Source organism: Triticum aestivum, chromosome 2A, assembly GCF_018294505.1.
Source record: "Triticum aestivum cultivar Chinese Spring chromosome 2A, IWGSC CS RefSeq v2.1, whole genome shotgun sequence".
In the NCBI taxonomy this organism is placed as follows: Eukaryota; Viridiplantae; Streptophyta; class Magnoliopsida; order Poales; family Poaceae; genus Triticum; species Triticum aestivum.
Genome location: NC_057797.1, coordinates 709,257,741 through 709,280,151, shown reverse-complemented (window position 1 = coordinate 709,280,151; position 22,411 = coordinate 709,257,741). Strand labels below are relative to the sequence as shown.

The window sequence follows — 22,411 nt, the reverse complement described above, 5'->3', positions numbered from 1 at the left end:
TCCATGGTCCAGTTTCCGTGCAACTCCAGTTATTAGCAACAGGAACAGACTCGCCATAACTCGGCGCATTCACGCCTACAGGAGCATCAGGACACGAGAAAGAATGTGCGCTGCGCAGCGCAGAGATCCATCCACCCGCCCATCTTTCATCTTTCAGACAAAGAAACGAGCCTACTGCCGGGGCTAGGCGGCAGCAGCAGTAACGTATTGGTCGGAGGAGCGAGTATTTTTATCTCACCACACTCAACTTTTTATCTCACCACACTCGACTCATTCCCGTCCACTCGTATAGAATCTACGTACATCGCCAACCGTTAACTAAAGAGAGGCGATTTGTTAACGCACACCCGGCCAAAACCGCCGCGTCCTCCAACGCGGCGGTGTGCGTCTCGTGATCCATTCCATTCCACCGGAGACCTGCTACTAATCCAAGCGTTTTCGTAACTTGTAATGGATTCTTTCACTCTTGGACGACTACATTACATTATTGGTCTGTCTCCGACTACATTACATTAATCCAAGCGAGTATTTTTCCACCTTTTTCTTCCTTTCATTCACCCCCCCCCCCCCGCTGCTGGTTCTCCACCTTCTCTTTCAGTCGCCTCACTGCAATCAATCCTTGGCATAGGACTCTGCCACCTGCGGTCTGCGGCCGAATGCTGGTTGTTCGACGAAACAATCCTATTTCTTGCCATCTGCTTGCTTGATCTGCCCCCCTGCAATGGCTGGGAGCTTCGACGGGAGGGTACCAACCAGGGGCGTTGAGCAGGTGGGTAAAAAGCTCTTCTTCCTGCTCGATTTTTCTTCTGGCCTCCCGTCCCCTCGTGAATCTGTTTGGTGCCCATTTCTTACATTTCTTGGCTGATTTAGACTCTACGGATTATTACAAGGCCTCAAATGCTTTTTTCTTTTTTACTTTGACTTGACCATTCTCTGTTTGCTTCAAAACTGGTCAGATTTGCAGATTCCACATTATTCCCGGGTTAGATGAGCCAAGAATGTAAATCTGATTCTGACGGATTACTTCTTCCTCATTTTCCAGGCCATTGTTGCTCTCAAGAAGGGCGCGCATCTCCTCAAGTGTGGCAAGAGAGGGAAGCCCAAGTTCTGCCCTTTCAGGCTGTCTTCTGTGAGTACTCCTATTTTTCTGCCTCCTGTGGATGTAGGAGTAGTATAAAGCTGAGGATTTAAATCAGGGAGCATAGGATGTAAATTATTTAAGTTACTGCAGACAAGCTACCCTCATCCTCTGGACCTCTGCAGTCACTCGCATGTCAAGCGCAATCATTATACATTTTACTATTTTGACTGCGGACTTCGCAGCTCAAACTGTCTCAAGTACACAGATCTGTCACTGTCATGGGGATTTTCCTGAGTTTCGCAGGCAACAAAGTTATGGTTGATATACTAATCCGCACCTACTAGCTAGTGTTTTGCATTTCTATTCTTTGTAAATGCCCAACCGCGATCGGTGTCACTAACCTACTAGCTGTTAAAGTTTCGACAGTAAATAAATGGGTCTAATCAAACTGAAGTATACAGCTTGGTCTTTTCCTTTTAGTTTATCACTATGACCTATAAATCTGTAGCAGGGTGAACCGCTATGCAACTAAAATCCATCTTCCGGTCATGACAAAGTATTCTTCTTCTTCTTGCAGGATGAGAAGACACTGGTGTGGTACTCGAAAGACAGGGAGAAACACCTGAGCTTAAATTCTGTTTCAACTGTAATCCTTGGCCAGAAGACTGTACGTAATTCCTTACCCCTGAACAAGTTATTGTGTTATCTATGTATCATATAATATTACTAGTTCTAAGGATCTCAGAATTTTGCAGACAAACTTTTGTCGTCAGCGTTGGCCTGAGAAAGAACATCAATCCTTGTCACTCGTATACAGAAATGGCGAGTGCTCACTCGACTTGGTATATCCCTTGCCAGATATTATGTCAGTTCATTTGTGATTTCAGTGTCCATTGTTCCTCACCGGTATCACATCTTCTAAAAATCTTGCTGACCCAGATCTGCAGAGACAGAGATCAAGCTGAGTGCTGGCATCTTGGCCTGACAGCCTTAATATCGGGTCCTTCTAGTCCATTTTCATCAGTTGGGTCAAAGAGCAGCAGGCAGATGACCAGTTGCACAAGTACTCCCCGCAGCTATATCCAGCGAAAGAGCAAGCTATCAGCTGTGCACGACACACCCAGGCACAAGCAGGTTAGTTCCAGAACTTACATGGTGATATCTAAGTGAACTTTATTTTCGTTTCAGAAAGATTCATGTGGTCAACTAGGTCTATCTAAACTTTGGATTCAGTGCATGGTCCAATGGACAAACACAACATTGTTAGGTTCTACTACTGAGGTGTGTCAATTTCAACAAACCATTCTCTCTCCAGTTAGCATGATAAGTGCAATTGGTATCAATAAATATCCGCATATAAATTATTGCACTTACCACTGAACTGTATTTTTTCAAAAGGAGTGGCATCTTAAGAGTCGTTAATGCTTAAGTGTGTAGATATTTTGCTGGATGTTCTCTGTCATTTTGTAGTGTCCTCTGTGGATTGATCCTTCGTTAATGAATTTCTTCTTGAAGGTATATCCATCTTATGGGAGTCCTAGGATGACACAGAAAGATTTATTTGGTGGTTACCTTGATTGCTCGGAAGCATTATTTTACCAAAGACAGCGAACATTTTCTGATGTAGACTCTTACCTGGAGAGGCTTAGTCCCAAGGTGGCAAATCCAGTTAGACATAGTTTGAAGGACATTTTGGTTGCTAACAACAAACATAAGACACAGACCATTAGTCGAACACCTAAAGTGAAAGCATTTGAAGGGCCCCGTGCAGCATGCAGACTGGATTCTCTGAAGGATGTTTTTCTCTGGGGTGATGTTGTTGGCAGTGCATTAGACAGTGAAGATATTCCAAAGGCACTTCCGAGGTTAGTGGGATCAACCAAAATGCTCGATGTACAGAGCATTGCTTGCGGGGAGAATCATGCAGCCATAATAACCAAGCAAGGGGAGGTCTTCTCCTGGGGCAAGGAGAGTGGCAGGAAACTGGGACACAAGGTAAATGACAGCGCCCAGTGTCCTAAAATGGTCGAGTCCCTTGCCTCTGTACATGTGAAGGCTGTTGCATTTGGTTCAAAGCACACCTGTGCAGTCACAGTTTCTGGCGAACTTTTTGAATGGGGTGAAGGAGCTCATGGCTTGGGTCTGTTGAATAACTGGCATGGAAGGAACCAATGGTTACCCCATAAACTGTTTGGCCCTATGGACAACATTTCTGTGTCGAAAATTGCCTGTGGCGACTGGCACACAGCTATTATAACATCTTCTGGTCAGCTATTCACATATGGGGATGGAACATTTGGTGTTCTTGGTCATGGGGATAGACAAGGAATTGCTAGGCCAAAAGAAGTAGAGTCCTTGAAAGGGTTACGGGTGAAATCCGTGGCATGCGGGCCATGGCACACAGCTGCCATTGTTGAAGGAATGAGCAGTGTCAAGTGCAACGCTCCAATTGGCAACCTGTTCACATGGGGAGATGCAGATAAAGGGAAGCTGGGTCATGCTGACAAGAAGATGAAGCTTGTACCAACATGCGTCGATTCACTCATCAGTCATGATTTTCTTCAGGTATCCTGCGGGATGGCTCTGACTGTCGCGCTTACTTCTAATGGGGTGGTATTTACCATCGGAAGTTCCAAACATGGGCAACTAGGGAACCCACAGGCAGATGGTGAATCTGTTTGCACTGTTGGAGGAGTACTTAAGAATGAGTTTGTGACAGAGATATCATCTGGTTCTTCCCACGTAGCCGTGCTGACTATGAACGGAAAGGTTTTCACCTGGGGTAAAGGTGCGGACGGACAACTTGGTTTAGGTGACTATGCCAATAGGAGCTCTCCTACTTTAGTAGAGGCATTAGAAGGTAGACAAGTTCAGAGTATAGCTTGTGGCTCCAATTTTAGTGCTGCAATCTGTTTGCACAAGGGTATCTCAGTGAAGGACCAACCCATATGCAGCAGATGTCAGATGGTTTTTAATTTTACTAGAAAGAAACACAACTGTTACAACTGTGGTTCCATGTTCTGCAACTCTTGCAGTAGTAACAAGACCGCAAACTCAGCACTTGCGCCAGACAGGAACAGAAGGTATCGTGTCTGCGATGCGTGTTTCTGTCAACTAGAGAAAGCCTTGTACTCTGGCGAAGTCAAGCCACAGCCAAAGATCAGCAAAGGAGAAATGTTTAAAGCAGAAATAATGGCATACACACCTAAGTTGTCACGTTTGTTCAAGGAAGCAAACCTCATTGTTGAAAAGATGGCTTCAGTACAAGGTCCCAATCAAAGAAATGTGGACTCTGCCGTTCCGATACAAGTGAAAACTCAAAGATGGGGGCAAGTTGAGTGTCCCGCCCAATTTTTATCTGCACAAGACAATTTCAGACATCAGCTGGTGCCAGATAATCAGATGTCTGGTGTCTCTTTTTCCCAAAGAATGCATGATGCTGTAGGGTTGAAGGCTGGAAACCCTTTGCGGCAGTCTACTGACAGCCAGAGAGATGAACTGAGTATGATGGAAAGAATACTCACGGAGGAAGTAAAGCAGCTGCGATCACAAGTAATTCTTTTTCCATTGCTGAGCAAATTAATTGTTTCCCCCTTTGAGAACTGAAGAACGCTGATATTATTATTGTTGTTCAACCTGCAGGTCACGACTCTTGCAGAGCAATGCCAGCAGAAAAATCTTGTAGTCCAAGTGTACAAACAAAGACTTGATGAAACATGGCTAATTGTTAGGGATGAGGCTGCAAAGTGTAAAGCTGCCAAAGATATCATAAAGGTTCTGACTAATCAGGTATGATCTCCATGTAACCTCATTACACGGTATTGGTAGTTTCTTTTCCGGTAACAGATAACTCATATGCTGCATGATGGATCACTCATTGCTCCCCCTTGATATATGACCTGTTCGGCCGTTGTAAACTGTGCAGTGCAATGCCTTGTCAGCGAAACTTTCAGTTGGCCAGCAACCAGAGAACTCAAAGATGACACCTAATAGCATCCCGGAACAAGCACCGTCACCAGGTGCCACAGATAGATCATTCAGTCATCAAAATATCGCCAGAACATTCGACCGTGATGGCTACACCACCGAAGCAGACTCCGTGGACACTCCTGTTGAGGGTGTTATAGAGCAGATTGAGCGAGGGGTGTATGTCACACTTGCCGTATCCCCTGGTGGAAGGAAAGACATAAGGCGGATAAGATTCAGGTGAAAACTATGAAGCCTTACCTGTTACCGTTGATGATTATTATTTAGCTGCCACTATACTTATGTGATAATCTCGGTCTGCAGTCGGAAGCATTTTGGCGAGAAGGCAGCTCAGTGCTGGTGGGAAGAGAACAAGAGCAGGGTATATGCAAATTATAGCAGCGTTGAGCAAGTGGCAACACCACACCCGAACCGCGCTTAATGGCGACGACCGGTAACATGATTGTACAGAGGTAACCGGTGCTACCAATGTTAACTGACCAAACTGAACAGTCTTCAGCAAGTAGGCCTACTTGTGCATGAAGCTGATGGAATTTTGTAAGCTGATACCAAGTGATCTGATCTACCATTTGCTTTGTACAATGGAGGGCAGTCAAGACTTACTCCCATAGATCTGATCTACCATTTGCTTTGTACAATGGAGGGCAGTCAAGACTTACTCCCATAGATCTGATCTACCATTTGACCTGAGTACTACTGTAGATATGCTTCCGGTAGGAATTGGCGCGACGGTATCTATCAACCTATGTGGATTTAGTTGCACATAGGTTTGATGCTGATGAGATGGGAACACATGGTTGCGACCAATATGGTCTCCTGTCGTGTTCCTGATTGGAATGTCAATGTGTCATTGATGAAGAAAAACAAAGCTGATGCCGCATCAGTTCTGAATCGAACCTTGATGATCAGTATATGATTTCTGTTCCGACGGAGGACGAGCTTAATACAAACCCTCGAAAGCTTCATCCTCCCACGGGCCGCAGCAATGGCGAGCGCCCGCGCCGTCTTCGCCGCCCGCCGCCGCTCGGGCCGAGATCCAGTGCCTTGCTGTGGTCTCAAGTCTCCGCGCGCATTGCCCCCCAACCATCCACCGTCCAAATCAATCCTACGGCCAGCAGCGCCGGCTGCACCTCTAGGGTGATCTCAGTCCGGCGGCGTGCGATGGAGAAAACGGCCTCGAAGGCCCTCTCCACCACCTCCGGCTACTCCCTCCGCCCCGAATTCGACGGCTCACTCGCCCCACCGACGGCCCCCTTTGACAGCCTCCTCTGCCCCCTCCGACGACCCCATCTGACACCTCAATAAAGTGGGCTTCTTTACCGCCGGTAGCTACGAGCCCAGCAATGATTCAGAGTAGAACATGGGTTCAGCCGTCGCGACTCAGAGAACAAACAACAGAGCCCAATTTCTTCAGGCAGAGAACAGAGCAGAACATCGGTTCAGGTAACATAATACTCCCTCCGTTCCAAATTACTCGTCGTGGTTTTAGTTCAAGAACTAAAACTAAAACCACGATGAGTAATTTGGAACGGAGGGAGTACTAGATAATACAGTTCAGTTCATCGAAACAGCAGCAAAACAGCAGCAGATCGGCAAACGGCAGTATTACAAGGCTGTAAACGACACAACACAGTTTAGTTCAGTTCAGTTCAGTTCAGTTTAGCAAACACCACCACTTCAGTTCAGTTTAGCGAACATCAAGCAAAAAGGAAAACCTGAGTCATACTTATGTACAGGTACAGGTCTCAATACTACCACCCGTGCACTTTTAACACATGGGCATTCAGTTAACAGGTTCAGGGAAACAACAACAGAAAGTTTAACACATTACAGATTCTTTTGTAGGTCTGAACAAACTAATTTTTGAAGTACTTAACATTGAAAATTGTTCTTACATAAATTCATTCAAGTACGTAGATTTGGCCCTTTTACTTGTACACTTAGTCCACAAAAGACTGTAGTCAACCCTGTCCAAAATACTAGTCAAGACTGCCCACAATACTAGTATCTAACAAGCTTATACATGCAAGAACATATCTTCATCACAAGTGGTAGCTGTCAAGAGTTGCGTGTCACTCATGATCGTGTTGCACTCTTGAAACTCCATATCTGCTCCTCTATCGCGGCCATCCTTCTCCACTCCTACTTGAGGCTCTACACCATCATGTTTCTTTTGCTGATGCAATAAAAATTCTAGTAAGTAGTTTAGGAATGAATGGTAACAAGATATCACATATTGCTACATATCTTTGCTCTTTTATTTTTTGGATGCAACAATTTTAGTTGGCTGGCGCTTCCCTTTGAGTAACTTAGCAAGCCGAGTTTTCTTTCTCCTCATTTCTTTTGGTTGAACTTCTTTTTTCTTTAGCTTTGCAGCACTAAGAACCTCATCTGTTTGTTGCACATTTGGGTCAACATTTTTTTGGCCATTGCATGGCTTATTTGCCGCATTATCCAACAATAAACAACATTCTAGTACATAATTATTACATCGCTCATCAACCCACAAGCTAAAATTCAACACAATTGCTCATCAAACATAACACGAAGTTCCATTCCACGTCCACGTCCATCACTCCACGATGAGGTATCTTTGAAGATGTTAGTGAGTTTCTGCATCTCGAATTTCGTATTGAACTTGGAAAGAGTCGGATGTGGTCTTTCCTTCTAATTGGACACACCATATTCTTACCTGAATTCGTAGTAGTAATCCAAATCTTGGCCACACTTATTGTTAGTGGTCTTGTTGTGCAAGATCACGGTGGCAGTTAATCCCAAATGCCCTTTCCACATCTTTTCTTGCACCTAAAGCAGACGCCGCCTGCTTCCTCACACCACAAGGCGTCGCTAGGCTATACATCAGCGATAGGCTTCTCGACCCTATTCCTTGCAACCGTTGAGGATACGAAGACAACTAATCTGGATTCCCGCACGAAGAACTACAGACACAAAATCTTATTGTTCGTCAGCACGGATCTTGAAGTACACTGAGGGGGTGCATTGGAAGGTAAAAGGTAGTAGGGTGTTTTTTAGTCGAAAAGTAGTAGCGTTAGGGATGCAAATTTGTGACCCTCACCCTATTTATTTGAACTAAACAAAGTAAAATTTCAGAAGTTGTGAGACATCTTCCTGACTTTTTTGTTGATTTAGTTGTTGAGCGAAAGAGGGTCATAGAATACCTTCAAGGTTACCTATTTGTAGGTTGGTTTTCATCTGCTAGTGTCTGATTCTTCTGATTCAAGTTCACACCTGTGGGTGGGTAAAACACATATAACATGATCCGTAATTCTGGAAGTTCTTCCGTGAGGACGTCTACAGAAGAAGGCTTAAACAGCCAGTCCTCATCTAATTATATTCACCCAACACAACACATCATCTAGTATAACAACTATAGTACAGTGGTACTTATGAAGTATTCAGTTCATTTGACATGCTTAAACATTTTGCAAGTAGGGCGTCGGTGTTCGGTTCATCTGTCAAAAGCATAGTACAACTAAGAAGGCCTTGCGGCATTCTCCTGCCATGCCATTGATGAGAGCTGTGCAATAGTTAATTTACATCAGGGCGATCGATCCTACTACAACTACGCCAAAATTATATAGGTCAAACGTCGACCTCTGAACCTCCGCCAATGGGGCGAGATCACAGACGCCCAATGAACACTCTGTACCTCAGGCCTTCCATGGTTTACAAGCAGAGCCTCGTCATCTCTCTATCCGCCTCCTCCCTGGGAGCCTGGGGCTGCATCGCCTTGCTCTCGGCCGCGCACCTCTTGTACGGCATGAAACCTCGCTGCTGGACGAAGGCCGGGCTCACACGCTCTCTCAAACCTGCAGCATGCACCATTTCGTCGTCGCCGCCAACCGCTCCCGTGCATGACTCTGCAGAATTCCGGGCTGTTGTTTCAGCCACACTGCTGGAGGCCGTGTTCGACGACGCTTCCCTCCGCCTAAGCTCGGCGGCGGCTTCGGAAGCATGTTGCTGGTGCTGTTGATCTGCCTTGGGGCTTGATGACACGGGGTACGGCACACTTCCATTGTTGTAGCCGAAGAAAACTGCCCCTTGAGGAACATAGTACATGAACTGCTGCGAGTTTGCCAGCCATGGGCTCCATGTGTTCGCCTCTGGTGCACTGGTGGGTGTCTCGGCCGAAGTATCCAGTTCCATATCCGCGGCAGTTTGCAGGTTGCAAGTGCCAGGGTTTGGCAGCTGATGTGATTCATTCACAACAACTGTCTTTCCAAACAGCTTCAGGACCGGAGCATCGGACGTGTTGTCACACACCACTTCTTCTGAAGTACCACTACTGCCCTTGGATTTCTGAAACACACAATCAAGAAAATTCATCAGAATTGGAAAGATTGAAGAATTTCATTGCATTCAGTAATAATAATGAAATATCTGCTGGTGTTTTGATATTTTGTGGACATGTTAAGACCGGATAGCTACTCTTGCAAGATATTACTATGCTTTTGCTGGGAGTATACCTTGGAATCATTGGTTGGTGGCGCTAGCACAGCGACCTCGGCGGTCCCCGTGCTCGGCGTGGGGCATCGCTCTTCAACGTCGATGGTCGAGGTGTCGCTGTCGAAGCTCTCGGAGCCGCCCAAGCCTATCTGCGAGGTGGTCACCACGGATGTCGGCGAGCCATTCCCCTGCTCACACATGGACAGCTGAGGCTTGTCGACCCGGAGGAGCGCGGCGTGGGCGTGCTTCCCCGGCTGCGCGCTCCTCTGGTTGCACGGGTACGGGTGCACCGACTTCCTCTTGGGCCGCGGCGGCGGGATCTGGATCGGCGGCCCGGCACCGCCGGAGCTGCTGCCGCCGCTGTCGCCGGACGAGTCCCGGGTGACCTTGGAGAAGAACTTCTGCGCATGGCTCCTGATCTGCACGGCCGTCTTGGTGCCTATGTGCTCTGCGGAGTGGAAGAAACCATTTGTCAGATCATGAGGATTTTTTGTCATTTTTACTCGGATGATAAGGTATCATCAGACACGGAGAAATTCTTGGGGAGGAAAGGCACCTTGAATTCGGCGCCAGGCGCGGCCATGGAGCTGCATGGCCTCCAGGAAGAGCTTGTGCTCCTCCTCGGTCCATTTCTCGCGCTGCTTGGTTATCATGTACGGCTTCCGCGCCTTGGGGGCTCGGGCCTCGGCCATCATCCGCGTATCGCTGCCGGAATTCAGCAGATCCGGCTTGGTTTCCTTCAGGAGGAAGAAAGGAGAGGATTTTGTTAGACTCGATTCGAAGGGTAAACGTTGAATTTTCTGCTTTGGATTTTTGTTTCACCAAACTAAATTCTAGTGCAGAAATAAAAGATATTTTCCAACCAACAAATATCTAGCATCTTTTTTCGTTTGAAAACAAAAGAAAAACAGTTCTGGCGGCCGTGGATCTTTCATCAACATGTTCAACTCCAACTAAAATCACATCTGAGCAAAGATGGAGCGATTATTACCTGAAAACGCGCCATATCTCTCTGCAGATCCTTCAAGATCAAAGCGCCGGCAAAGCCAAATCTCGCTGCGACGACCACGACGAAGAACAGAGGCGAAATCAGCAGCTCCTAATCTTTGTTGTTGCTTCTCGCTCCAAAGGAGAGCAGAGCAGGAGAGGAGAGGAGAGGAGAGGAGATGAGGAAAATGAGGAGGCGTGTGCTGCGACGGGGAGGGAGGGGAGGGGGGAGAAAAAGAGCTCGGCCAGGGGTGCCACCTCGGACGGGATTTTTGGTTGCTTTGCGCTTTTCCCCGGTGCGCTTTTCTGACTCGCGCAAATATCCTAGCGCCCAAATGTGTTCATCCATGTGCTGTGCTCCCCGCCCGTGGGGTGGCGCTGCACGAAATGGATGCGTCTTCGTCCTGCCCGTTGGGTGACTGTCTATCCATCGCCTCTTTTTTTCACCCTTTTTTCTTCTTTTCCGCAAGATTTCAGCTGTGGTGCGCGCGTGTTTTACCGACACTTTTGATGGATGTGTTTTGTTAGGCCGAAATTTCGCCGGTCAGTGAGGGTATTGGCACATCAAGAATTTCGACTAGTGTTCCTGGTGATTGATCAGGCTTTCTTTTCTGAGAAAAAGCGTTGGTGAGGTTTCGGGCATGCTGGGTTTTCCTTTTTGGAAGAGACATGAGAATCGTAGTCGGCCAGGTTACATACATCAAGAATCATAGTCGGCCGATCGGTTAAGTGAGACTTTAGTATTACGAAAAGGATGACGAAACTAAAGATAAGTTAAGCAATTGAACACTAAAAAGAGAGGCTAGAACAGTTCATTAATTAAGTTAAAATATCATATACGAAAAACGGGGCCTTAGAAATAACCGATTTTCTTATAATCACATACTCCCTAAAGTTTTTTTCTTCTACACGTAGCGATTAGTAGATATTTACCGCTTGATTTGTGGGACGAAAAAGCGCAAGAGACTGGAATACCATCTTCACACGTCGAACAAGCAAAATCCAAAATATCTAAGTGTTCCCCTACACAAATATCATGGAGTTTCGATCGGCAAAAGAGCATGCAAAACCCAAAAGCGTAGCCAAAGGATACCTAGCATCTTGCCTCCAGAAATATCTAGAAAACCTGCATTGTCATAAATGATAAACACCATCATTGGAATAATCATTTTTCTTATAATCAGGTACTTGCTAAAGTTTTATTTCTTCTACACATGGTGATCATATATTTCCCTCTTCTTTGGTTGAAAGAAAAAAGTGTGAGATGCCAAAATACAAATATCGGCTCCACACGTGGATGAAGCAAAATGCAAAAGGGTAGCCATGAATATCTAGCTGCTCTCCTCGACAAATATCTTGCGTCTCGATCTAGCAAGGAACGATCATATACTTTAATAATCTGTTGTGGAAAGCGATATGGCTAATTAAACAATCACTAAATCGACCAAAAACCTTGTCGGGCAAGCTGGGGCATTAGAGATAATCATTTTTATCATAATCAGATACGCTTATTCATCTACATGTAGCTATTAGATATTTGCCTCTTGTTTTGTGGAAATAGCAAATGGGTCTCAGGAGTCAGGTCCCATTGCAGCACCTGAATTAGATTTTTTTCTAGAAAATTCAAAAGGAGAGAAAAATTCTGAAACCATTTGGTTTCAAACATGCTCAGGTATTACACTGTGAAAATATGCTAGTTTTAAGTATTCTTGGTAATGAATCAAGCGTTTTGCATAGAAGTGTGATGATAGTAAAGTTTTGCGCATCCTAGTTTCCTTTTTTGGAAGAGATATGCTACTCAGCTGTCTAAGGATCATAGTCGGCCAAGCTACGTACATGAAGAATCATATCCGTCTAGTAAGAATCATATCCTTTTTTCATCTTCGATTGTGTCAGTTAGATGAGGCTTCATTAATTCTAATACACATTTTATAACCTACTGTTGTATTCTAAAAAATGGCGAAAAAACTAAATATAAGTTGGTTAAATAAACACTAAAATAAAGGCTAGAACGGTCCATTAAGTTGAAATATCATATATGAAAAACGGGGCCCTAGAAGTAACCGATTTCCTTATAATCACATACTCTCTGAAGTTGTCTTCTTCTACATGTAGCGATTAGTAGATATTTACTGCTTGATTTGTGGGACGAAAAAGCGCAAGAGACTGGAATACCATCTTCACACGTCAAACAAGCAAAATCCAAAATATCTAAGTGTTCCCCTACACAAATATCTTGGAGTTTCGATCGGCAAAAGAGCATGCAAAACCCAAAAGCGTAGCCAAAGGATACCTAGCATCTTGCCTCCAGAAATATCTAGAAAACCTGCATTGTCATAAATGATAAACACAATCATTGAAATAATCATTTTTCTTATAATTAGGTACTTGCTAAAGTTTTATTTCTTCTACACATGGTGATCATATATTTCCCTCTTCTTTGGTTGAAAGAAAAAAATGTGAGATGCCAAAATACAAATATCGGCTCCACACGTGGATGAAGCAAAATGCAAAAGGGTAGCCATGAATATCTAGCTGTTCTCCTCGACAAATATCTTGCGTCTCGATCTAGCAAGGAACGACCATATACTTTTATAATCTGTTGTGGAAAGCGATATGGCTAATTAAACAATCACTAAATCGACCAAAAACCTTGTCGGGCAAGCTGGGGCATTAGAGATAATCATTTTTATCATAATCAGGTACGCTTATTCATCTACATGTAGCTATTAGATATTTGCCTCTTGTTTTGTGGAAATAGCAAATGGGTCTCAGGAGTCAGGTCCCATTGTAGCACCTGAATTAGATTTTTTTTAGAAAATTCAAAAGGAGAGAAAAATTCTGAAACCATTTGGTTTCAAACATGCTCAGGTATTACACTGTGAAAATATGCTAGTTTTAAGTATTCTTGGTAATGAATCAAGCGTTTTGCATAGAAGTGTGATGATAGTAAAGTTTTGCGCATCCTAGTTTCCTTTTTTGGAAGAGATATGCTACTCAGCTGTCTAAGGATCATAGTCGGCCAAGCTACGTACATGAAGAATCATACCCGTCTAGTAAGAATCATATCCTTTTTTCATCTTCGATTGTGTCAGTTAGATGAGGCTTCATTAATTCTAATACAAATTTTATAACCTACTGTTGTATTCTAAAAAATGGCGAAAAAACTAAATATAAGTTGGTTAAATAAACACTAAAATAAAGGCTAGAACGGTCCATTAAGTTGAAATATCATATATGAAAAACGCGGCCCTAGAAGTAACCGATTTTCTTATAATCACATACTCTCTGAAGTTGTCTTCTTCTGCACGTAGCGATTAGTAGATATTTACCGCTTGATTTGTGGGACGAAAAAGCGCAAGAGACTGGAATACCATCTTCACACGTCGAACAAGCAAAATCCAAAATATCTAAGTGTTCCCCTACACAAATATCTTGGAGTTTCGATCGGCAAAAGAGCATGCAAAACCCAAAAGCGTAGCCCAAGGATACCTAGCATCTTGCCTCCAGAAATATCTAGAAAACCTGCATTGTCATAAATGATAAACACAATCATTGAAATAATCATTTTTCTTATAATCAGGAACTTGCTAAAGTTTTATTTCTTCTACACATGGTGATATTATATTTCCCTCTTCTTTGGTTGAAAGAAAAAAATGTGAGATGCCAAAATACAAATATCGGCTCCACACGTGGATGAAGCAAAATGCAAAAGGGTAGCCATGAATATCTAGCTGCTCTCCTCGACAAATATCTTGCGTCTCGATCTAGCAAGGAACGACCATATACTTTTATAATCTGTTGTGGAAAGCGATATGGCTAATTAAACAATCACTAAATCGACCAAAAACCTTGTCGGGCAAGCTGGGGCATTAGAGATAATCATTTTTATCATAATCAGATATGCTTATTCATCTACATGTAGCTATTAGATATTTGCCTCTTGTTTTGTGGAAATAGCAAATGGGTCTCAGGAGTCAGGTCCCATTGCAGCACCTGAATTAGATTTGTTTTAGAAAATTCAAAAGGAGAGAAAAATTCTGAAACCATTTGGTTTCAAACATGCTCAGGTATTACACTGTGAAAATATGCTAGTTTTAAGTATTCTTGGTAATGAATCAAGCGTTTTGCATAGAAGTGTGATGATAGTAAAGTTTTGCGCATCCTAGTTTCCTTTTTTGGAAGAGATATGCTACTCAGCTGTCTAAGGATCATAGTCGGCCAAGCTACGTACATGAAGAATCATATCCGTCTAGTAAGAATCATATCCTTTTTTCATCTTCGATTGTGTCAGTTAGATGAGGCTTCATTAATTCTAATACAAATTTTATAACCTACTGTTGTATTCTAAAAAATGGCGAAAAAACTAAATATAAGTTGGTTAAATAAACACTAAAATAAAGGCTAGAACGGTCCATTAAGTTGAAATATCATATACGAAAAACGGGGCCTTAGAAATAACTATTTTTCTTATAATCACATACTCCCTAAAGTTTTGTTCTTCTACATGTAGCGATTAGTAGGCATTTACCGCTTGATTTGTGGGACGAAAAAGCGCAAGAGACTGGAATACCATCTTCACACGTTGAACAAGCAAAATCTAAAATATCTAAGTGTTCCCCTACACAAATATCTTGGAGCTTCGATTGGCAAAAGAGCATGCAAAAACCAAAAGTGTAGCAAAAGGATACCTAGCATCTTGCCTCCAAAAATATCTAGAAAACCTGCATTGTCATAAATGCTAAACACAACATTGAAATAATCATTTTTCTTATAATCAGGTACTCGCTAAAGTTTTTTCTTCTTCACATGGTGATCATATATTTCCCTCTTGTTTGGTTGAAAGAAAAAAGTGTGAGATGCCGAAGTACAAATATCAGGTCCACACGTGGATGAAGCAAAATGCAAAAGGGTAGCCATGAATATCTAGCTGCTCTCCCCGACAAATATCATGCGTCTCGATCTAGCAAAGAACGACCATATAGTTTTATAATCTATTGTGGAAAGCGATATGGCTAATTAAATAATCACTAAATCGACCAAAAACCTTGTCGTGCAAGCTAGGGCATTAGAGATAATCATTTTTCTCATAATGAGATACCTTTATTCATCTACACGTAGCTATTAGATATTTGCCTCTTGTTTTGTGGAAATAGCAAATGGATCTCAGGAGTCAGGTCCCATTGCAGCACCTGAATTAGAATTTTTTTTAGAAAATTGAAAAGGAGAGAAAAATTCTGAAACCATTTGGTTTCAAACACGCTCAGGTATTACACTGTGAAAATATGCAGTGTTTGTTGGTAATGAATAAAGCTTGCTTTTTGCAAAAAGTGTGATGATAGTTCTCGCAAAAAAATGCATGATGATAGTAGAGTTATGTGAATCCTAGTTTCCTTTTTTGGAAGAGATATGCTACTCAGCTGCGTAAGGATCATAGTCAGCCAAGCTACGTATGTGAAGAATCATATCGTCTAATAGGAATCATATGCCAGTTTCCTCTTCGATTGTGTCAATTAGATGATGCTTCATTAATTCTAATCCAAATTTTATAACCTACTATTGTATTCTAAAAAAGGGCAAAAAAAACTAAAGATAAGTTGGTTAAATGAACACTAAAAAAAGGCTATAATGGTTCGTTAAGTTGAAATGTCATATAGAAAAAACGGGGCCTTAGAAATAACTAATCTTCTTGATTAGTAGATATTTACCGCTTGATTTTGTGGAAAGAAAAAGTGCAAGTGACTGGAATATCATCTTCACACGTCGAACAAGCAAAATCCAAAATATCTAAGTGTTCTCCTCCAAAAATATCCTGGAGCTTCGATCTGGCAAAAGAGCATGCAAAACCCAAAAGCGTAACCAACTCGCCTCCAAAAAAATCTGGAGAAGTGAAATTATCATAAATGTTAAACACAACCTTAGAAATAATCATTTTTCTTATACTCATATACTCCCTAAAGTTTTGTTCTTCCGCACATGGTCATGAGATATTTCCCTCTTGTTTGTCGACAGAAAAAAGTGGGAAAGACCTAAATATCCACTCCACACGTAGATGAAGCAAAATGCAAAAGCGCAACCATGAATATCTAGCAGCTCTCCTCAACAAATATACTGTAGCTCGATGTTGGCAAAGAATGACCATATACTTTATAATCCGTCGTAGAAAAAAGAAGATAAAATTAATTAAATAATCACTAAATTAGACAAAAAAATCTCGTCGGGCAAGCTAGGGTCTTAGAAATAATTATTTTTCCCAATCCTTATACCCCTAAAGTTTTGTTCTTCTATCCACGTACCTATTAGATATTTGCATGTTGTTTTGTCATAAAGAAAAAGTGTGAGAGACTAAAATACCATCATCACACCTCAAACCAGCAAAACCAAAATATCTAACAATTTTGCTCCAAAAGTATCAAGAACTCCATCTTGGTGTGAACAAGCAAAAAACCAAAAGTGAAACCAATAATATTATCATTAAACTAAAATAAAAACCCCAACATTTTTGCCTAAGTTGCATTTCATAAATGCAAAACACCACCTTAGAAATAACTAATTTTCCTATAGTACTAGTCAAAAAAATAAATCTTATAATAAAGTGTTCCCGAAACTTTTATTCTTCTGCACACGGCGATCAGATATTTCCCAATTGTTTTGTCGACGGAGAAGAGTGCGAGAGGCTTCACGCCCCGAGCAGGCGAAATGTAAAAGGGCAACCATGAATATCCGGCAGGCCTCCTCACCAAATATCTCGCAGCTGGATCCGGCAAAAGCGCGAGCAAAAACCCAAAAGCGTAGCGTAGCCTAGAATATCTCTCGTAGCTACCAGCTACAGGAGGAAATATCTCTGGATAGTACTACACGCCACGGGACTGCTCGCTCGATGTGGGAAGGGAAAGAGGAAATATCTCGTGTTGGGACGGACCGCACGGGACTGCTGCAATCTCTGACCTGACCCTGTCCACCTCCCCGATTGATTCCTCCCAAACCGTAATTTTCGCTTTGAAATATCGCCAGCCGGGACGGGGCCCACCCGCCCGCCTCACTGCTGGGATGGATGGATGGACGGATGGATAGAAAAGCGCAGGGGCGGCGGGGCCCGCCACTCGCTTTTTGGACACGTCAAGGCAGGCAAGCTGGCCGTGACGCCTCCCCACGTGGAACCCCGCTGCCTGGTCGCGCTTTTCGCTCCTCGTATGGGCTTGGGCGATCCTCCTCCACATGCTCGGGTTGGCGCCGCGCGCGGTCGACCGGAGCCTTCCCAGCCACATGCTCGCTCCGCACCACCGGACGGAAGAAGTTTGGCCATCCGTTTATTTATTTATTTTAGTTTAGGAAAACATGGTTTGGTGAGTTGATACTAAGAGATAAACCATTGTTTGTGTGGTGACACTGCGACCGGATAGGATATGGCTAGGCTGGATCACGCTCCACTCGTTTAGCGTGGCGTAGGGCAATAATTCACTCACTCACAGGCGCTTTTATTGCCGTCTTTGGGTTCGGGACGGCGACGCCTCCAGCTGCGGGCCGATGCTTGGATATGCTGCCTCGGGCGGTTTTATCCTTTTCTTTTCGACCGCGGCAAGTAGCGGTCTTCTTCACGCATGATGATATTAATTAATTATTGTTGTGGAAAGGCTTTTGTTTGGGTGAAGGAACGGCCTGGCCACTGCGGGGCGAGCAGTTGGCGCAACGCACCTCATCCGATGCACACGAGAGAGAGGCCGCTGGCTCTGTGATCTGTACAGCGCGCCCTCGCACTGGTGGGCAGCATGTGGCGGAGACGAGAGGAGAGGAGACTCGCCTTTGGGTGCGCCGAAACGAAGCCAATCGACGCCCACTTCGCAGCGCTGGTTGGTGAACGGAAACGCAGTGCACGTGGCCCTGGCGGTCACGCCTTCTTCCAGGGGGCTCAAGGTTCCCGACTAAAACCTCGAAAAGCGGCCGTGAACGTGCACTAGGTTTTGTTCGATGCTCTGCTTCGGTGGTGTCCTCGGAGCCGTCGTGCCAAACCGTGACCCATGGCAAGCCTGGCCGACTGGTCGGACATCGCCTTCTTCGATTCTTGGACCTCTTTTTGTGGTACAGTACAGACCCATGATTACTGCTAGCAAGTTCCTACGTGTGTATCGTACCGTATTCTCCGTTCCCCGTCAAAAAATGTATGCAAATTCGTCTGCTTTTTTTTTTGCGGGTGAAATGTATGCAAATTCGTCTGCTTGGCGGCGTATGTGATTCTGGCGAATAAGTTATGACCCGTTTGATAGGCTGCATTACCATCGGCCAAGCCCGCGCGGGATGCTTTCGACCTGTTTGGTTGTCTGGGCTGCATATGTTTCTCGGCCCACACAAAGCTTAAAGCTGTTCTGGGTCTGTACCCAGGGAAACAGTCGAATTGGTCATTTTTTGCGAGCCAGTTGATGGTGTCCTACATAAGGGGGTGTTAGCTTGTCTAAAAAACATAAGGGGTGTTAACCACATCAGCCCCCGAGCATTGGCTGGGGCAAGGACCCCCAAGCTATCAACCAGTACGCTTGTCCGGACAAATTTGAGGTTGTGCATTGTCAAGATCTGATGGTAGCACCGATCATTGCCACTAATCAGCAGCAGTTGCAAATGATCAGTGCAACGGCCAATCATCATCACTACTTTGCTTACTATTGTCCACTTAACTGACAAGATTATGAAGTGGAACACGACCAGCCAAGGAGCACATGTCTTCGTCGGCGTCGAGGATGCCGAGGACCTCATCCCCACAAACCATTGGCTGAAGAGGGTGGAGGTTACGGGCAGGGTGGCCGCCATGAGAGTGCCACTAGACGCTAGCAGGAGGCCGAGGATCAACCACAAGGAGGGTGCACGGGAGCCGATCAAGTTCTACATGCAGATCAAGGACCAGGAGGACATCGCCATGCTGGTCATCCCGGCCGCCTTCAGGCCGGTGATGAAGAAATGGCTGGTCGTCGCCCCTCATCACGTCGTCAGCCTCTCTGCCAACAAGTGATGCGAGTTATGGGTCCAGGTGCAGATGGTGCTTGGGAGGGGCTAGGAGTACTTCTGCCGGCATCACAGGATTGTCCCCGACGACCTACTCTTCCTATAGCTCTCCGGACTCGGCATGAAGGTGCAGATCTATAACTCCAGCACCTTGAACATCTGCAAGGTCCGATGCTCGAAGCAGAGCTGTGTCGACGACATCAGCCATGCCCTTTAGGTTCTCTTTGTAGATCGTCTGAAATCTGAACTTAAGTCTGCCGTCTCTTTTGCTGCAAAACCTGTCTATATTTTGCTCAGGGATCACCCTGGGTCCAGCAGGGATGTGTTCGCACACGAACACGTCACCGTGTACCTCCAACGCCGAGGGTGATGCACCGCAGCTCACGCCGAAGGAGACCCGTCCGGAAGCGCGGCACGCAAGCAATCCGGCGGGTGCTTTTCAGGACCCGAAACCCCATGCGCCCGGGAGGGACCCCGTCTGGACGTGCGGCGGCTATGGGCTGCCCTAGGTCGGTTCGCCCGCCCCTAGAGCCTCGAGGATCGCTGCACTTCAACACGAAGAACGAACGAAGAACGAGAGAGAAAGAACAAAGGAGGGATGTAAAACTAGGGTAAAAAGTAGATGTGTTTTGCGATTGTGTGTTGTTCAATCGGCCTTCACCCCTTACATATATATGAGGCGGATGGACTTCCCGTACAAGAAAAGGACTCAAATCACGTCCAAATCATCAAAAGTTACCCTAACTCGGACTACGAGGGCCGGAACTTCCGGTCTGGCCCGGAACTTCCGGGATGAAATTATATCAAGTAGCCCTCTTGCACTGAATCTGCAGGCCGCATACTACTTCGGATGACGATGGTCCCAAAAGCAAAGTTGTAGATCTTGCAATGGAGAAAAACTCTTCAGTTGATCACTTTTTCATCCGAGGTCATCTTGATGTCAAAATCGGCACCGCAAATCTGCAAACAATGTTAAAATTTCAGTTTTCGGGACGCACCGCGTGCAAACTTTCGGTTTAGCCCGGAACCTCCCCAGAAGTTTTGCCCGGAACTTCCGGGGCAAACTTATGCAGCACACTGTTTTGGCTCTAACCTCCTCGACGAGACGAAGACAATCCATGTAGGAACTTTTCCCATAGGACGTCGTCTTGAAGGCCTAATTGGCCGAACAATACTCTGAACACAAAATCATAAAAAATTTGAGCATAGTTTCGGCCCTTGAGACGAGGTCGGATGGCGATAACCCAAACTTCAAAGATGTTCAGATCGACAATATGAAACTTTTTCATGTAGAACACTTCTGTATTTGAGGCCATCTTAATCAAGTTCTTAACCGCGCCAAAATCTGGTGTCAACACATGCCCCCCTGTTTTTCGGCAAAACTTGCGTGCCGAAAAATAACTTGCACGATGCTTTTCCTAAGGACGATGTCAACACTCCATCGGCCATTTTATGTGCTTAGGGCGATAGTTTCTATATCGGCCATGTTTAACTTCTTGTTTACATCATACCCTGGAACCGATTACCACCAATCGGCTTTAAAGAGATGGGAATGAACCCGTTCCTCGTAGCACTAAGGAAATCAAACTCTGAGAGGTCACGCGCTGTTAAGCAAGTAACATCCGGATGATTCCAATCCACCGATGCATCGGCCAAAGCAACACAAGCCGAATTATCCGCGTGAATGACTTCTACCTCATCATCGACCCACTGTATTAAGAATTGATGCATGGTAGATGGCACACATTGGTTAGCATGAACCCAATCGCGGCCTAATATAACACTATAGTTACCTTGCACCTCGGTGATGAAGAATGTGGTGGACAAAGTTTTGCTTCCCACGGTGAGTTCCATGCACATCACACCTTTGGCCTCTGTCTTTTCTTTACCCTCAAATCCATTAAGTACCATATTGGTCTTCATCAATGCATCATTATCTAATCCCAACTTCTTGAAGACCGAGTAGGGCATAAGATTTATCACAGCACCACCATCAACGAGCATCCTAGCAACCGGCGATCCATTAATATGACCTTTGAGGTACAATGGCTTCAAGTGTTTCACCGGTTCTTTTGGCTTCTCGAAGATAGTGTTCTTTGGACCAAAATCCAGTTGAGCCACCTCCCCTTCTTCACCTATAGCACAAAACTCGGCAGGTAAGTAATACACCATATTAATATCCATACCTTCCCGAACCGGCGTAGAGTCGTAATCCACCATCTCATCTTCATCCCCCAACGTGTATATTGGGCTCAAAGTTTCCTCAATTAAAAGGGATTTTTCAGGTGGTGTGGATGATGTAATAGGGGTCACATCATCCTCTTTTGGTGGTGAAGGTGTTGCTGCAGCTAATGTAGAAGCATCTGTGTTTTGTTTTTGTTTAGGCCTCCACACTTGTTTTGTGAGTGCCATGGGCCGAATTTCACTTAACAATTCGTCCCTTTTCCTCTCCTCTTTGTGCTCTACTTTCTCGTGGTTCCTCATGCGTTGTAATCTCCTTTTCATGGTCTTGGTTAAACCGGGAGGACATCACTTAGGTTGAGTATATTTGGGATCCCTTGGTTTGGCCTTGCTTGTGCTCGCCTCATGATCACTAACCATGGAACCCTGCTGAACAATAACAATATCACCATTAGAAGTAGCCAGATTACCAACAACCGCCTTTTCGATCTCCTTTTTCTTGTCGCATTCTGAAATTTCCGCATTAGATGACTTAACACGCCACACTTTTTTATTGGCCTTACTTGGAGAAATTTTTGTTGGCCGATTAGCACCATAGCTCAAACGGCCTTGTGTGGGATAATAAAGCCTCTCGCGAGCAGGCCTTCTAGGTGCTGCCCACCCCATATGGAAAGCATAAGGAGACATTGGGGGCTGCCCCCATCCTCCACTGAA

General features: G+C 44.6%; 2 protein-coding genes across 2 annotated transcripts; one reads left to right on the top strand and one right to left on the bottom strand.

Annotated features, from left to right (window-relative positions):
• The first annotated feature begins 357 nt into the window (after positions 1-357).
• Positions 358-5,706, top strand: LOC123190415 (PH, RCC1 and FYVE domains-containing protein 1). Its single transcript, XM_044603045.1, has 10 exons — positions 358-525; positions 629-769; positions 1,043-1,129; positions 1,659-1,748; positions 1,837-1,923; positions 2,021-2,215; positions 2,597-4,633; positions 4,724-4,870; positions 5,007-5,287; positions 5,372-5,706. The coding sequence occupies exons 2-10, from the start codon at positions 722-724 to the stop codon at positions 5,487-5,489; spliced, it is 3,090 nt and encodes a 1,029-aa protein (XP_044458980.1). The 5' UTR covers positions 358-525; positions 629-721; the 3' UTR covers positions 5,490-5,706.
• Positions 5,707-8,553: 2,847 nt separating this feature from the next.
• Positions 8,554-10,770, bottom strand: LOC123190414 (protein REVEILLE 2). Its single transcript, XM_044603043.1, has 4 exons — positions 10,527-10,770; positions 10,092-10,272; positions 9,556-9,983; positions 8,554-9,388 (listed from the first exon to the last, which is right to left on the bottom strand). The coding sequence occupies exons 1-4, from the start codon at positions 10,539-10,541 to the stop codon at positions 8,756-8,758; spliced, it is 1,257 nt and encodes a 418-aa protein (XP_044458978.1). The 5' UTR covers positions 10,542-10,770; the 3' UTR covers positions 8,554-8,755.
• Between the last annotated feature and the right edge of the window lie 11,641 nt (positions 10,771-22,411).